General features: G+C 41.8%; 1 protein-coding gene across 1 annotated transcript in view; it reads left to right on the forward strand.

Annotated features, from left to right (window-relative positions):
* LOC115823225 (ephrin type-A receptor 6-like) overlaps nt 1-17,173 on the forward strand; it is a 129,336-nt gene that overhangs the window by 28,942 nt on the left and 83,221 nt on the right. The window contains exon 3 of the mRNA XM_030787261.1: nt 3,438-4,101. Coding sequence (XP_030643121.1) covers nt 3,438-4,101 — 664 coding nt within the window. The remainder of the gene's footprint in view (nt 1-3,437; nt 4,102-17,173) is intronic.

Genomic DNA, 17,173 nt, shown 5'->3' on the forward strand with positions numbered 1-17,173 from the left:
GTGTGTGTGTGTATGGGGTGGGGGGTGGGGGTGACCAGTGGCTTTGCGCTTCATCCGTGGACGGTTGCTGTAGCAGTGGGTGTCCTGTCTTCAGCTGTTTGCCCATTTATCCTGTCCCACTGGCGTTACCTCAGAGGCCCAATGAGCTCTGAAAACCCTTTGATGGGATTGGACACATCTCCCTCCTCCTGCCAATCAGATGTGCCCCCATCTCTCTCTCTCTCTCTCTCTCTCTCTCTCTCACCAGCACAGTGAAGCCAACACACTGCTTCAGGTCAACTGATATCATAGAACAATATGCGTGTGTGTGTGTATGTGTACCTATCTTTGTGTGTCTGTATAAAATAAAGACTTCCTAATTATTTAGGAAAAGGCATATTTAAGAGAATAATAGAGATTTCATTTTTAAAAAGGTGTGTTGTTTTTCAGGATACTTATACTTGCTGTGTGAGTTGGCTGTATGGACTGTTACCATGTTAACCACGTAGCCTGTGTCCTCCAGTGACATTGCCTCTGTCAGAGTCTGTGATTCCAACACTGTGAGAATATATAACTTCACATCATTTAGTTCTTAAAACTGAATTCTTAACATTTATCATTGCAATAAATACTTTGTTCAGTTCTGCATCAGCCAAGAGAAAACATGAGTACTTACTTATCAAATGTAATAATTAGTATAAATATAACTAACTATAGCTGTGACTATAATTATACGACAGTATAACTTTGTGTTGTTTGGCTGGTATTGCGTGGAAACCAACATATGAATGAGGAGTTTCTCACCATTTAAATAACTGACTACAGGTTGTGCAGTCACAAATGTTTTCCCCAGTGGTGTGACTGAAATACTGAAATGTGTCTGGCTGCACAGTGGTAAGTTTCTGTTCTGACTTGGAGTTCCTGAGTTGACCGTGTGTGGCATAGCCCCAGCTGGTTTTAGATTAGCAAAATGAACCTGGGGACACAAAGGTGCCACTTTGCAGACAGAATAGAGCAATAACCCAGGAGCCACGAATAGACCAAGAACAGTTGACTGAAACTCCCTGAACTGGAACTCAGCAGTGAGAAAAGACTTGTTTCAGACTGTCAAACAGAAAGTTGCTTGTGAGTTCAGCTTTTTTTAGACTATGGAGAGGAGCAGAAACAGTGATCAGGACTCCTTCTCCCTCTCTCCCTCTCTCTGTCTCTCTCTCTCTCTCTCCTTCTCTTTGTCTCTCTTTTTCTGTGGTTTTTGGTGATACCCTGAGGACTTCTGCCTGAGGAAACACACAGCCCCTCAGTGGGCCAAGCATCTGTCACTCATCACCTTCATCCCGCCTCTGGACGAGACATACTGAGATCCACAGAGAGCTCCCACTTTCAGAGCCCCTTCAAGCAACAGAAAAAAAAATGTACTTCAGGCTTAATATTTCCCCATGAAAAAAAACGGCTCCTGTGAAAGACTCTTTAGACAAATGAGACTAAAGGGAAGACATTTCCACAGCGATAATAATACAGATGGAACAGAATCAAATATTTGTCGTAGTATGTTTGTTTTAGATGCGTAATTTCTTTAGCGCAAGTCTATTGTGCTAAAAGTTCTGCTGGGTCTCATCAATTATTTTAGTGTCTGTACTGTATCTAATGAGATATGTATTGATTGACGAATAAAAAGCGAAAACCCTGTTTATTACGCAGCCTGGTTATCATGGAAATAATTGCTGCAAATTACCCGGCCTCTTTTGTTATTCTCTTGACTTTGTTTGCTAATGAAGAGCTTCTGTTGTATTCTGGGTAATTAATTATAGTGGAAATGAACTAGGGGAAAGGAGTGCCACCCCCCCCCCCTCCTTTTTTTTTTTCTCTTTCTCTCCTTTGTTGGGGCTGTGTCGTTCTAACTCTGTTTGTAAACAATTAGAATCCAGCCACAGCAATATGTAACTCAGATTAACACCTTATTAGTATTCATCTGTGCTGTTTACTTCCAAATGTAATCACTGAATTACGCTGTGAAATAGCTCATTCTGTGTTAAAAAAAACTGTGAGAATCACTCTTGTCTGTGTTTGAAGAGGGAAAGCGACTGAAAATGTTCCATTTTCTCAGTCTCCTTATCTCTACCGTGAGTTTAAATGCTAGGGTCCAGATAGTTGTGGCTTTTCCTGTTTCTCTAAGGCACTGATTAAGGGTTTCCAAGATTTTAAAATGCACTGTGTGTGTGTGGAAGGCATGATGAAATTGGCCACAGCAAATGTTTGTGTCGAGAGAGAGAGCAAGCGAGAGAGAGAGAGAGAGAGAGAGAGAGAGAGAGAGAGAGAGAGAGAGAGAGAGCGAGAGAGAGAGAGAGAGAGAGAGAGTGAGAGAGAGCGAGAGAGAGAGAGAGAGAGAGAGAGAGAGAGAGAAAGAGAGAGAGAGAGAGAGAGAGAGAGAGCGAGAGAGAGAGAGAGAGAGAGAGAGAGAGAGAGAGAGAGAGAAAGAGAGAGAGAGAAAATCGTCTTCTTTTTTTTTTTAAAGTTGTCATTAATTTAACAGTCCGTGCAACCAAATTTGAATTCATCGTTATGGAGGTGGCAGAAGAGTATGCAAGTGTGAAAGCTGGTCAAATACTAAGCTTGACTGATATGTTTTGGGCAGCTGGGGAGGGGGGTGGGGGGGGGGGGGTTGTTGGGTGGGGAGGGCAGATTCAAAACCCATTAGGTTTTGGCACATAATTTGTGGAACCGGGGTTGCCTGGGGATCATTTTCGCTGGGGTGGTGAAGTTTCAGTGAGGGGAAGCTGGCCTGACCAAGGCTAAAAAAAAAAAAAAAAAAAAATTAGTTTTTGTTCCAGCAACCTGGAGACAAATCACCTTGTTAACATCCGTCCCGGGAGGCCTCCGTAGACGGGGTTATGATGTAATTCTCTGACTAAGGGGTCAAGCATTTCCCAGACAATGCTATTAACCCCAGGCTGGGTAAAATGTCATCGGTATGAAAAATGATGCGCCAGTAAAATGAAATAATGAGGTTAATTAGTTGAGCATTTTAAAAAAGAAAGATCTAATGTGAGATTTGTATTCATTTTTTGTAACAATTTGGTTAAACATGTCCTTCATGTAAATTTTTCCCCCTCATTAAACCATGACTAACACTGTCATAAAAACTACATTAAGAGTCCATGCATACATCAGAAGTGGTGTATGCATGGACTGTTGTCACTTGTTACTTGGCAAGTGGAATCACCTGTTAAATTACACATATTTAGGCAACTGAGTGGTTAGAAGGCTGAAGTTATGACATGGTATATGGAATAGAGGGTTTATAATTAAGGATATTCAGAGTTAATATTAACCATCTATCTGAGTTTGATAGACCACTGAGGGCTGAAAAGGCTGAGTCCAACAAAACTAAACTGAGATATAATCTGTTTTTCTTTTTTTTCCCCTCTGTTTGGGTTTTTTTGGGGTTTTTTTTTGGACAGTGGGACGCCATCACCGAGATGGATGAGCAGAACCGACCCATCCACACCTTCCAGGTGTGCCACGTCATGGAGCCCAACCAAAACAACTGGCTCCGCTCCGGCTGGATCTTCCGCCAAGCCGCCCAGAAAGTCTACGTGGAGCTTCGTTTCACCCTGCGCGACTGCAACAGCATCCCCTGGGTCTCGGGCACCTGCAAAGAGACGTTCAACCTGTTCTACATGGAGAGCGACGAATCACACGGCGTGAAGTTCAAACCGGGTCAGTTCACCAAGATTGACACCATTGCCGCCGACGAGAGCTTCACGCAGATGGACCTGGGAGATCGGATTCTCAAACTTAACACGGAAGTCCGAGAAGTTGGCCCCATCACCAGGAAGGGCTTCTACCTGGCCTTCCAGGACATCGGAGCCTGCATCGCCTTGGTGTCCGTGCGAGTCTACTACAAGAAGTGTCCCTTTACCGTACGGAATCTGGCGACGTTCCCAGACACCATTCCCAGGGTGGACTCCTCTTCGCTGGTGGAGGTGCGGGGAGCGTGCGTGAAGAACGCGGAGGAGCGCGACACGCCAAAGCTCTACTGCGGAGCAGATGGGGATTGGCTGGTGCCCCTGGGACGGTGTGTGTGCAGCGTGGGATACGAGGAGGCGGACGGCACCTGTCTTGGTGAGACTTTGTTTTTCTCTGTTTTTTGTGACTCCACTCCTGGGCTTCAGAGCCAAAATTCTAGTAGTTTCTGGAGTAGAGCAATTCTGTATTTTCCTTTAAGAATTTTTAGGTGAATGTCGTTTTATGTTCTCTGCTCTCTCATTCTATGCCGCCGTTTTTCTTGCTAAAGACAAACACACTCATTGTTTTTCTTCTACTTCTACCTGTGTCAATACTTTTACTAATACTTCTACTAATCCATTTACTCTTACTCTTCTGTGCATATTCGCTAAGAATTTAGTGTGACTGTATCTGAAGCTCACAAGAGATCATATCTGCTATTTGTTGATCTTTAAGGTCTTCACAAAGGCAAATCAGTAAGCATTTGACCTGGGGCATAGAGAAAGGGCAGATTACCAAGTCAAAGTGTCTCGTCAACAGCCACCCCCCCCCCCCTTCCCCCCAGGCATCCTGCTGACGGCAGCCTCAAATGGTACTCTGCCACGAAGACAGGGCTGCATAGAACAAGACTGTGTGCATTTCCTTATCATAAATCACCATCCTGCTAGAGAACTCTCTACATACGCACACACACACACACACACACACACACACACACACACTCTCACACACAAACACACATGCGCGCCCGCGACATCACGGGAGTACACTTTCCCTCTCATTGACCACGGAGTGTGATTGTATCAGAATTTTGGGATAAAAGAGCCATGAGTGTGTGTTGAGGTGTGTTTGAGGTCACACTGAGCGAGCTGCATTCTAGTGCGTGTGTGTGTGTGTGTGTGTGTGTGTGTGTGTGGATATGATTTCCCTTTCATATTCTCTCTCATTGCGACTCTAAACTATCAGGAGCTCACAGACAGACACAACCACACGCGAGATAGCAGACCCAAATGGGACCTATCAAAGCCAGATCATCTCCACCTTGTTATCACACTTCGGTCTCACTGTCTCATCCCCCGTTAAACGGAAAAAGAAAGAAAGAAAGAAAGAAAGAAAGAAAGAAAGAAAAACCATTCATTTAGATGAGATGGTGTGTTTTTGAGGTCTGGCTGCCGGGGGCTGATTTTCGGCTCAGATTTCGGGGGAAGCCGTCGTTCTCCGACAGGGAAGGGAGCGCCGCCAATGCGGCATTAGGGAAATTCGGCTGTAAATCGCTGTCCTGTTTTCTCACTGGGATGTGAGGTACCACCTGAAGTGATATCAGTGGATTGGTTCAGGAGATAGATTAGAGTGCACAGCTGTTAGCCTTCAAACTGAGCATCTGTAATGGGCTTGAAAAGTGAATCTTTTTCACAGCTCCCTCTCAAGTCCATTTTTTTCCCCCAAAAAAACTCTGGTACAAACACAGACGGCGTTCTGGATATTCTCGGCGTTCTTTTTTCTTCTTCTTCCTCTTTTTTTTTTTTTGGTCTGAGACAGGTTTGTGGTAGCCTCTGGACCCATTTCCGGCAGTGTGCTGATATGGGCCTCCTTACCATTAAAGCTTTATGCTGGCTATCCGTGAAGCATTTTGATCTTTTCTCTTTTTTTTTTTTTTCACAGTTGATGCTCCTGATTCTTCGTGTTGTTCCCTCTTCTCTTAAGACCCACACGGTTCTGTTAACACCACAGAGGGAGAGAGATGGCCACTGGCCACGTTCTGCACACTTTGTTAAAGCATTTTCATGCCGAATCAGTGTGTCTTGGCTGGACTGTTGACATTAGCCTAACAAAATCTCACCGCTCCTTGTATTGAGAACCTCATTTTCATTTCTTTCTCTCAACATTTTAATAGTGTGACTAACATTGTACAAATAGCTATGCTCTGTCATATGAAATCCCAAATACACAGAATCAGTGTTTTGGCAGCATTTTTTTTAGCCTTTTGACAGTAAAATTAGTGTACGTCTGGACCCATACCGTGACTGAACTGGAAGCTGGAAACTTCCGGAACACCACAGGCATTCTGTCGACACTGATTGTATCACAACGCCGAGTGGTCTCTATGGTAACAGGAACTCCTGACTTTCTCGGGTGTTTCACAATCCCATAGCGTGCTTCAACGTACGCGTATGTTCATGCGTTTAAAAGTAGGACGCACTCGTTCCCTGTTTGAGATCAGAGAGGTGAGGGATATTTCACGTTCATACTCACAGTTATTGTGCCTGTCAGTTAGCAGGGGTCCAGTCACGCCAGGGGGGCCTACGGGGGGGAGGGGGGGGGGAGTGAAAGGGGTCAGTGCTTGAGCAATGACGCCAGGAGGTCAGTGCCAAATTCCTGATCAGTAGACTGTGGCGGTGTGAGAAATTTTAACCTTGAAACACAAGGAAGCAGCGGTATTTTCTCTCTTGGCTTCTGTTCCATCAAACTGGACACCAGACCTTCAGAATAATCCAAGTATGTTTGAAAAATTGGCATCTTCATCGTAGGAAGTTACATATTGTGTGAATCTATCAAACTGCCTTTGTTACTTTTATAATAAGATAAATTGGTTTGATTCTTTTTTTTTTCTTTTGACATGTTTAATGTTTTATTTAATGAAGGACAAGCCCAAAAGGAGAAGTCATATGAAGTCTATGAAACATGCTGGACTGGACGTTACAGAGCGCCCTGTCTTTAATGAAGCGATTATTCATTTGCAGATTCAGTTGTAAGACATACAAAGTTTAACAAAATCCCCAGATGGAGTCTACAGCTGTATGGCAATAATTAAGCTCCAAAGAGTAATTCTACATTTGTGATTAGTTCTGCTGCTGTGTGCCAAGAACAAAGATTTATTTTATTTAGGGGTGGGGGGGGGTTGTTGAGTGCCGTGCTCCTCGCGTACCAAACATGCCCACCAATCGGGTGGTGGTTGGTGGGGAGGGGGGGGTGTTGATTGTAGGTGCTTGCGCCACCAGAAAACTGGTTATGTAAAAGGAGGCTGATGGGATTTCACAGTGTTTGGAGGTGTAATCTGTCTTGTTTATCAATGACATTTTAGGGAGTAACAACAGCGTTTGTCTTGAGAATAGGAGTCACTCTCCATGAAATACCTTTTAAAACAGTGCCATGGTGCCACATGGTACTTTTAGTGCTGTTTCGAATCCCCACTGACTTTGACATTTCATGGGCTGTTGCTTGTCTAAAGAATTATTGAGTTCAGAGTTGACTCTTAGCCTAATACGACCCAAGGTAAAAATAGAAATGAACATCACCACTGGGCCGCTGGTAAGCTCTAAAAATGAAGGAGCCACTGGAGTAAATGAGGGACGAAGAATTTATTTGGGGTAGGCGGTTCCGTACAGTGGTGTACAAAATGATATAAAATGAGAATTTAAAATGATGGGCAGATCCAGTTGCTCTATATTTTGGTCTGTGATGGCATGACTGCAGATAAGAAAGAAAGAAAAGAAAAGAAAAGAAAGAAAAAGAAAGGAAAGACACAGGGATGAGGGAGGAGGTGGTTGGCGTAGTTCCGCTCATTCAATATTTTGGGTTGGACAGCGGTGTTTAAACCTTGTGTTGTATAAGAAAATGCATGTTGATGAGTAAAGTGGTACAAAGAACAGAGGCAGCTGAAAAAAGTCATGCGGTCAGATGAGTCATCTGTCATGCTGTTGTCATTAAACAGACAAGTGTACGTGTGGCACATGCCAAAGGACACCCACAGGCTTGTTTCCAGTGATGATGCGCTCTGGCTGCTCTGTTATGGTGTGGGGTTGAATTTTCCTGGCATGGTTTAGGTCCATTCAGCCCCTTAGAGAACAAGACAAACGCCAGTCAGTACGCCGCTTTTTCTGAGCGATCACTTTTGTCCTGTGAGGAGGCATTTCTGTCCTGCTGACTGTCATCCGTTCCAGGATGACAATACTCCCCCCCACACACACAGGGCAGGAGGGGTTCCCAAATGATTTGACGGATATGAAAACAATGTAAACCACATGCCACGTTCATCCCAGTAACCAGATCCCAGCCAAGCTGAACACTCAAGGGAAACTCTGGAACGCTTAACACAATGTTTTCCATCAACAAAAGCACCGAATGACGGATTTTCCCAAGGAGAAATGGTACAGTATCAGTGCAGCAGATGCCAAAGCACATTTCCAAAAGCACATATCCAAAGCACATTTCCAAAGCACATTTCCAAAGCACAGTAAAGCTATTTTGGTGGATCATGGTGGCCCATAGTTGTTTTAGGACACTGTGTTGGTGTTTGGGGTCTTACTTGTATGTCAGTGTAATTTATTCAATACTTCCCACACAACCGAAAAATAAAAAGGACATTTGCTTTACGTTGCAGAACTCAACACCTCCTAATGCAACAGTTCCCATAGTGATACCAGGTTACTGAGAGTCAATGTAGACTAGGTCTAAGTATCATAGCCTCATGTTCTCACAGTTTTGGCCGATATACAAGCTAGGCTATATCTCAATGTTTTTTTGGATTTTTTAATTTTTGCTCAAGTTTAAACGATTGAGCACAAAGTGACTGCATGACTGCTTATGGCAGTTACAACTGCAGTGCCAAACATTTTCTATCCGGTTTAATTCATGATAATTGATGTGTAGCCCTGTTCTGTGGTCTTGGAGGATTCACTGGTATGGTGGCGGCAGACTTCGCTGGCATGCCTTTGTTAGTGGTGATGAAGTAAATCTGAGGCGTGGCTGCCTTTCGTAGCAAACAGGTTTTGACACATTTTACGTATGGCAGTACTGTGCTGAACATCAGCTCGTTTAAATTCAAGCAAGTTCATGCTAGAGTCCCATTCTTCTGTTTGGATTTCTTCTGTCATTAGGTGGAAAGCTCATCATCATACATGTTCACTGTAGACTGTTGTCATGGACGTCATTATTAGTAAAAAAAATTTAACGGGATAGATAGGAGAAAGGAGGAGTATATATATATAAAATCTGTTGACAGAGTGTTGAATAATGCAATCATGCTGAGAGGATGCATGTGTGTTAATCTCAGGTTGGATGAGATTTTAAACTGAAATGAGTGTCGTTTGATACTGGTGCCACAGCCTAAATGGATTTTGTCCAAAAACAATTATATATACGTGTGTGTATATATAAGTGTGTGTGTGTGTGTGTATATATATAATACATACATACACACACACACACACACACACACACACACACATATATGTATATATATAATATGACTATATGACAGAAAATCTATACATCTCCCAGCCCCATTCGTAATTAACCCAGTCATCAACACTAACAGGAAGTATTACAGATCTATATTCACCCTATATTCACCCTCTTACTGCCATTTCTTATTATTAGCCCAGTACGATTTAATCTCAGTCTCAGGAGTTATGGCTCTTTCAGTGTAATTGCCTCGTAACAGCTGAAAAAATGATTCCTTGCTACAATGTTGCGAATGCCACAAAAACATGCCTTTTACCCGCCGGATTTACACTGAAACTGTCCAGTTCTATTTTTTGATTTACTGTATTAAAAAAAAAAAAAGAAGAAAAGAAAAACAGTAAATGATCGTAAATGGTGAAGGTTGATGTTTTTGATGAAAAACATTTCCAGTAAAATCTCAGTGTGCGTGTATTTCATCAAGATGACTTTGACTATGTGCATAATTGGGGCTTACAGGTACAGTTAGGTGAACACACACACACACACACACACACACACTCACACACATAGAGTTCAGGGCTCGTATCAATATCAGCAGAGGCAGTGGCATTAAGACATGCAGCCCTTGCCTCGGCTATAAGTCCATTATTCCCGTGTGTTCATTCTTTCACGGCATTTCCCATTTCACTGTTCCGTTTCGCCTAAGCCCCCCCCCAGCCCCCCAGCCCCCCGGCTACCTGCAAAGCCACTTTTTTTGTGCAAACTCAGCCCCCCCCTCCCCCCCCACCCACCCAAAAAATAGCCTGGCACTTTGTTTCGGAATTCAAAGAGGCGTTCTTATCAAACTGAACCCCTATGAAAAGTCCCAGCCTTCAGGGAGGAATCAACACATTAATGCCTCATTCTACCCCTTCCCTGATGAGGAGGGGAAAAAAGGAGAAGAAGACAAAAAAAAAAAAACGACATCTGAACAAGGCATTGTGGGTAGAATGCACGTATGTGCCTTTTAAATGCTGCGTGAAAACGCGACTGATCATAAAAACGAAGATGGTAAATAAGAACACTGAACACATTGCCATGGAGAAGAAATGTAAAAACTAGAAAACTTTTAGTTGAATTTACTTCATTTTCTTTCTCTCTCTCTCTCTCTCTCTCTCTCTCTCTCTCTCTCTCTCTCTGTGTCTCTCTCTTTCTCTCTCTCTTTCTATGTGTGTTTGTGTGTGTGTATGTGTGTGTGGGGGGATTAGAAAAGTGTCATTGAAGTGGATTCATTTAGAGCCTGGCATACTTTGCTCTTTGCGGTAAAGTGAAATTCTATAGACTTGATTGTACTTATTTGACAGTGGGAAGCTGGACTGGGAAAAGCAATGCAGCCGGATTCTCATGCCGCGGATTAGAAGAAGGTAACTGAACAAAAGGCAGTTTCCCTCACAGCAAGCAGGCAATCTCCTCTCTAATTTAATCTGGATGATTTGGGGAACAATAGAATCCGAATCCGCACCCCTCTCCCTCGCCTCCACGCCACCGTTCATTCAATGTACGATTCCAAAGAAGTCATTTACTGTGATCTCAAAGCATGCAGCTCTCTCTCTCTCTCTCTCTCTCTCTCTCTCTCTCTCTTAAACCATGGTCATTTTCTCCTCTCTCAATGAAGCTCTATATACAGAAACTGTGAGATTAGACTGTGAGACATCCCATGTGCTCGCTAAAGTTAAAGTTTCCAAATTTTTTGTTTGCTTCTCTGTCTGTCCGTCTCGCTCTCTCTCTCTCTCTCTCTCTCTCTCTCTCTCTCTCTCTCTCTCTCTATCTTTCACTGCCATGACATTGAAGTTGTATTTTTTCAGTTTGGAAAAGCAATTGTGTCTATTTCATGGACCAGAAGGGTAACCATATGTCCATCTACTGAACAGCAGTTTCATGTTTGCTATTAAGGCTGCTAAATATTTTTTTTTTTGGAAAAGTTTTTGAGCTTTTTGGTCATAAAACATTAACACAGAAATTTTGCTTTCACTGCTTAAGTTCTTCAACAAAATAAGAGAAACCTTGTCTGATAACTCTTTTTCCAGATCTTTCTGTGATTCACTACTCAGATATATTTTTAATAAAAAACATCCAACCCTGTCCTGCATCCCCTAATGAAACTGGATGTTAATGTATATCATCTGTTGGTAACAATATAAAAGACTTTTTTATTTCTCTTCACATTCAAGGTAAACTGCTGAGAGACACAAATGAGAGAAGTAGTTTCATTATGTCTGGTTAAACAGACTTCACCAATAAAGATAAAAGAAGAAAAAAAAATAGAAAAACTTGTTCGCAAGAGCAAGAAATGAGACTAAGACTCAACCACAGATGTGTCACAAAGCAGGTTCACTCATTGCCCTCCAGGGCAGACGGCGTGGTCTAGGCAGACTGCCTTCCTATTGTGTTCTGTCCTCGACACGGCACACTTTAAAAATGAGAAGTATTACAGAGGTCCAGACGAACGTGCTTGACATTCCCACGGCCGGCGGTTTCTAGCTTGTTAACTATAAACCGATATCAAGTCGTTGAAAGACACACACCTTACAAGAAGAGCTTGAAACCCTTGCTCCCAAGTTCAACATTCAGCGCCGAATGAAAATAAAACCTCCGTTAGTCTCCGTTACTTTTTCGGCCATCTGTTCCTTTATGAAATGAAATCTACAGCAGACCTCTGCCAGCTTTTCACCTATACGAACATTGGAGCTGTTGTGATGGGTTAGTCAGACTCTCGTCAGGCTGGAAGCCGTGATTTCTGACACACAAAACTACACCTTACTACACCCTACACCCTTTCTGTGAGTGTTATATATATATATTTTTATATATATATATATATATATATATATATATATATATATATATATATATATATTGAGAGAGAGAGAGAGAGAGAGAGAGAGATTTCTGAGCTCAGCTTCAGGTTCGCTATCCATTTCACCTTCTGTCAACACTTTTTTCCTTGCATAGCCCTCATCATAGTCCCTCTTAGTTTTAGAATTAGGCATTCGAAAATCTCTCTCTCTCTCTCTCTCTCTCTCTCTCTCTCTCTCTCTCTCTCTCCCCACCTCTTTCTCTCTCTTTATATATATATATATATATGCACACACATATCGCCATCTGTGGATCACTTAGCAAATCTCAACAGGGATAATTATGTAAGCTAACATAATTACCCAAAAATCCATCTGTCTGTTCAAAGATACCAAGTGTATTTAAAAAAAGAAATACTGATCACATTTTAATTCTGAATAGCTTCCCTTACATTCTTAAGTGTGTTTTGCATTTGCCTCTAAATAAAATAAAACATGATGTTATGATGCAAGAAAACACACACACACACACACACGCACACGCACACACACAATAAATAAATAAATAAATAAAAATAAAAAACATATTTGAATACTGCTGTCAAATGTTTATATTTTTGACAGAGTTTATTTTCGTTTTCTCCCTCCTGACAGAAGCTTTTTAATATATTAGTTTATATACTCAGTGGCAACAACCTTGAATATAAAATATGGAGTCAGCCACTCTTCAATCAAGAGAAGAATTTCTAATTCTTTATATGATACGTTCTGTTTTTTCCCGGAGAGATTCTCAGGATATTGTCTGAACTGCTGCAGTACAGCCTCTGGTTGTCTTCTCTGATTTTGTCATTTGCTGCACAATCAACAGAGAAATGAATATAAAATAACATCTTCCCAAAAGCAAAAGAAAAAGTGATTGTTTACGCAAGAAATCTTAGAGTTAAATTGTCTGAGGAAGAATCTCATTGTATGTTCCTCTCACACAGTTGTCAGTCTCTTGAAAACAAGAAAGGGGGTGGTGGTGGGGGGGGGGGGGGGGGGGGGGGGGGGGGGGGTGAAGAGAAATTTCTCTATTATACATCTTATCCCTGCAAAAAAGTACCTGAAATAGTGTCTTAGAGTCTTAAAAGTGGCCCAGAAGTCAGGTCAGGTTTGGATGCAGACGCAGTATGAAATATTTTTGATGTAAGCCTCACAAGAACTCATCTCAAAACTATACCTGCTCTTCAAAAGAAAAAAGCCTGTTTTGATTTTGTTAAATAAATATCTACCTATGACAGTTTATACTTGCGCGGTTGTCAGTACCTCAGACTGTCTTTCAGTCAAACACTTTCATTTTTCAGCATTTGTATTCTCTACAAAAACGTTCAGTTTCCATAACAACCAGCAGTTCAAGATCACATTGATTAATCATGCCATTAACTGTGTTGACGGAATTTCCAAGTAAACAATGCTTAAAATGTCAAATGATTAAAAAAAACAAAAAAAAAAGCAAAAAACAAAGACCCCAGAAAGATTTCATTGTGTGATGTGTAATCTTGAGGATACTCTTCTCATTTAATCTCGAAGCAGTTTTACGAAACAACGTCTTTTTCTATTGGAGTTTAGACAGGATGTAAATGTATTTCACATGGAGATGTACTGAACAGTTTTCAAATTAGAATCAACAGAAACCATCGGTAAATATTGATCTACCAAACAAACACAGTCGTTGCAACATTACAAGGAGGAAATTTTCTAGATGGGTCCATTTGTCTACGAGGGTTAACTTCCCTTGGCATGGGGAGTGACATCTGTGGTAATGTTATCATATCTGGCAACCACAGGGTGGACTGGAGTAACACCCAGGCGTCTAGTCGGGCATGACCAGCTAAATGCTCAGGTTCAACGGTCAATTCCCAACACTGCTGCCGGCTCGGATCACACAGCAACACTGGAGAAGAGAACTGATGACCTCTGATGATGTAAACAGTTCCGTCTTCAGCTTGCGACTTGATCTCTGCAAGTAATATGCATTGGGTATTGTTGGCTTGTGATTACAGACAGTCGTGGTTCAAGGGGAGTGAGGGGAGAGAGAGGTGTGCCGAGTGAACTCGTTCACTTTATTTCAGGACACGCACAGACGTTCACATAACATTTGATCATCAGAGATCATCAGAGAAAAAAAAAAAACCCTTGCCAGCACTTACGTGATGCCCGTCATCACTAACTTGCAACATCACCTGATTCCACTGATCAAGTATGGTTTCTCTTAAGGGATGAACAAGATAATACTCTCTAACAATGCGGCTCTTTTAGTTTCAACACAACAGCGGTATCAAACTCTCTCGTCTCTCTGTTATTCTTAGTATTGTAGTACATTTAGCTGCACTGAAATGTTCTGTATGTATTAATACTGATGACGCTGAATCAGCGACCATTTATCATCTTTACATTGCTACAGATATACATAACTCAAGTGTGTGTGTGTGTGTGTGTGTGTGTGCGTGTGTTTATTTGAGTGCTTTATTACCATACTGTGAAGTCGAAGTTGGTCTGGAGGATGGAGGTGTGCTGAATCAAACCAGGATTTCCTGACTTTATAGTGTGACAGCGGTAATGTAAAACGACGTATTGTAATCTAATCTAATCTAATCTAATCTAACCTCTCATACTGTGAATTAAGTTACTGTAATTTTCTGTAGGGTTTTTCTTGTACAACTGTTGATTTCCTTGGTTCTAAGAAATCAGACAACACATTTTTGATTTCCTCTTGACGTAGGCTGTCTCTGCCAGCTGTTATACTTGCACGTTTGTCAGTACCTCAGACTGTCTTTCAGTCAAACACTTTTCACATTTCAGAGGTGAGCCCCGCCTTAGCCACCTGTGCTGGTGCGGCAGCTCACCAGGTGCAAATCGAATCCGCCCACACGCAACATCGTGTTCGCACCAGAGCTGTTAAAAATACATGTAAACATGTGGCAAATGTGGAGAAAAAATAAAAAAAACTCTTGAATGTGAGAATGCACTTTGGATTTTTTTTAGACTAGGTTTTTGACATGGTGATAGAAGACACAATACCTTTGACAAGGTATTTTAGTGGGGTACCATGATATTGATTCCTAGGTCAGATTTAAACTGACATATACGACTTCCTGTGGAGAACTGAAATGCTCTGGTGCGTTCGAGGTCGTTGGAATTTTTAAAATATAACTTTCTATCGTTGTGGTGGGCCCTGTTCCTAGCCCGTGGCTCACATCTGCTAAGTCTCACCACAGCAGAGAAGCACATTCAGACCAAGTCGCTACACACCTGTTGCACAATTGTGTAGCCTTTCACTGGATGTTCATTCATGCAGCGAGCATCACCGTAGTGTTGTTGCATTTCAAGAGGCCGTTGCTTTCAATGGCTCAATCTGCCATTCCAGCAACCTGTTTACCATAAAACCTCTGTGGTGACATACATGTGAGACAGTCCGTTCGTAGCATATGTCAGCCAGTTCTATGTCTTAAAACTGACTAATGTTGCATTGCTGTGTAAAGCTTGTGATGACACAACACAAATGCAATGACGCAACCGCGGCGATCGAGTGTGGTGAGTTCATGGCAATGTTAGCTACCGTGTTAAGACTTCATTTCTGAGAACACAAACTCATGTGTCAGAACTTTTCGCAGCTATGAAGTATTTACAGACTGCTAGTGCGGTACGGGTTTGAAAGCATGACAGAAAGCAGGCCAGAGGCTCAGAGCTTTTGGACATTCATCACTGCACTGTCAGAGTAGAATAAATTGGTCATTTTGATACACGGTGTAAAACTAGGGGACATTCTTTTGCGTCGCATAGTTGAAGTCGAGCAGTACGGGATATTACTGAGACTTTGGTGGAAGGTTCAGGGAAATGACATGGGAATTAGATCATCAGGTGACATCACAGGTTTTTGATATTCATTCTAATGAGTTACTTCATGGCAGCTTTGGAGTGGATATCTTTTCGGGCAGAATTGATTTTGTAAAAGTACAATTTGCTGAAGAATTCTCAGTTTGCAAAACTTGCCTTAGGATATACATGGACTTTAAGTTATGCATGTCTTACGTTTTTGGCCAATCATATGCTTTTGTACATACGGGTTTGGATTGCGTAGCTCTGGTTGTATCTAGTGTTCCATATGCTTGAACTGAACACGCACAAAAAAAACCCTGTTTTAGCACATAAGTCTTTCGTTTACCATGTTTTCATACTTTGTTTTGGATGTAATGCTCTTATATACACATGTCTTATGCGCTTGAGTTGAATTCACCGTTTGAGTTCTCCCACACACAGTACTTGTGTACATGGCAAAATCCTTATTTAGATATGCATATAAGTTTGTTCTCACAAGCAGCAATAGCCTCGAACAATATACATCTTCACTAGTAAAGGGTGTAATGGTATAATGACTATATACAGTACAATATCACCGTTTTGTCTGTGGTCAGTGCCATCCAAGCAAGTGGAGCTGAGGTTGTATAATGCTGCTATTTGACTGGCCAAAGGGGTTATAATTATGCCCTCTGTGTTGCTCCTAATCCTCTAAAAAATATGAAGCTATTGAGTCTGGGGCTATTAGTGTATAGTGTGGAAAACCTTTTTTTTTATTATTATTATTTTCTTTGTTTAGGCGAAGGTTATGGTGCATTTTAATTGTGAGGGATACGAATATTGGCCTAGTTCAACATTTTGAATCCCAGATTGTCATTTTGGAAGGGCATGTGGAATAATTACCTTACTTATCCCTCAAACTGTCACAGACAAATGAAATAAGCTGAGAGCAGACCAGACGCTAATGCAGACAACCGTCCACTTCACACTCAGACTAAACCATTTACAACAGCCAAGAGAAAGCAAGGAGAGTGATTCACACATTGACATTCGGTCGGAAAACGGAAAGAGAAAACATTTTCGATTTAACAAGGCAACTGGGTGAATGCTTTAATTGGGTGGACCGTGAGAAACGTCTTAGCCACAGTCCGAATATCGTTAGAGGTTAGAGGCAGGGCAAACTCTGAGTGTGTTCTGTCTCTCTCACTCGACAAACATTCAAATACATTTAATTGTGACGGCGCTGTAAGTCAAATGGATTGTCAGGTAATTTGGTATGGACTGTCTCTTGACAAGTGGCAGGCATGTTAAAGTAATTATTCTATGGCGCAGAA

The sequence above is a fragment of the Chanos chanos genome, chromosome 10, assembly GCF_902362185.1.
Source record: "Chanos chanos chromosome 10, fChaCha1.1, whole genome shotgun sequence".
In the NCBI taxonomy this organism is placed as follows: domain Eukaryota; kingdom Metazoa; phylum Chordata; class Actinopteri; order Gonorynchiformes; family Chanidae; genus Chanos; species Chanos chanos.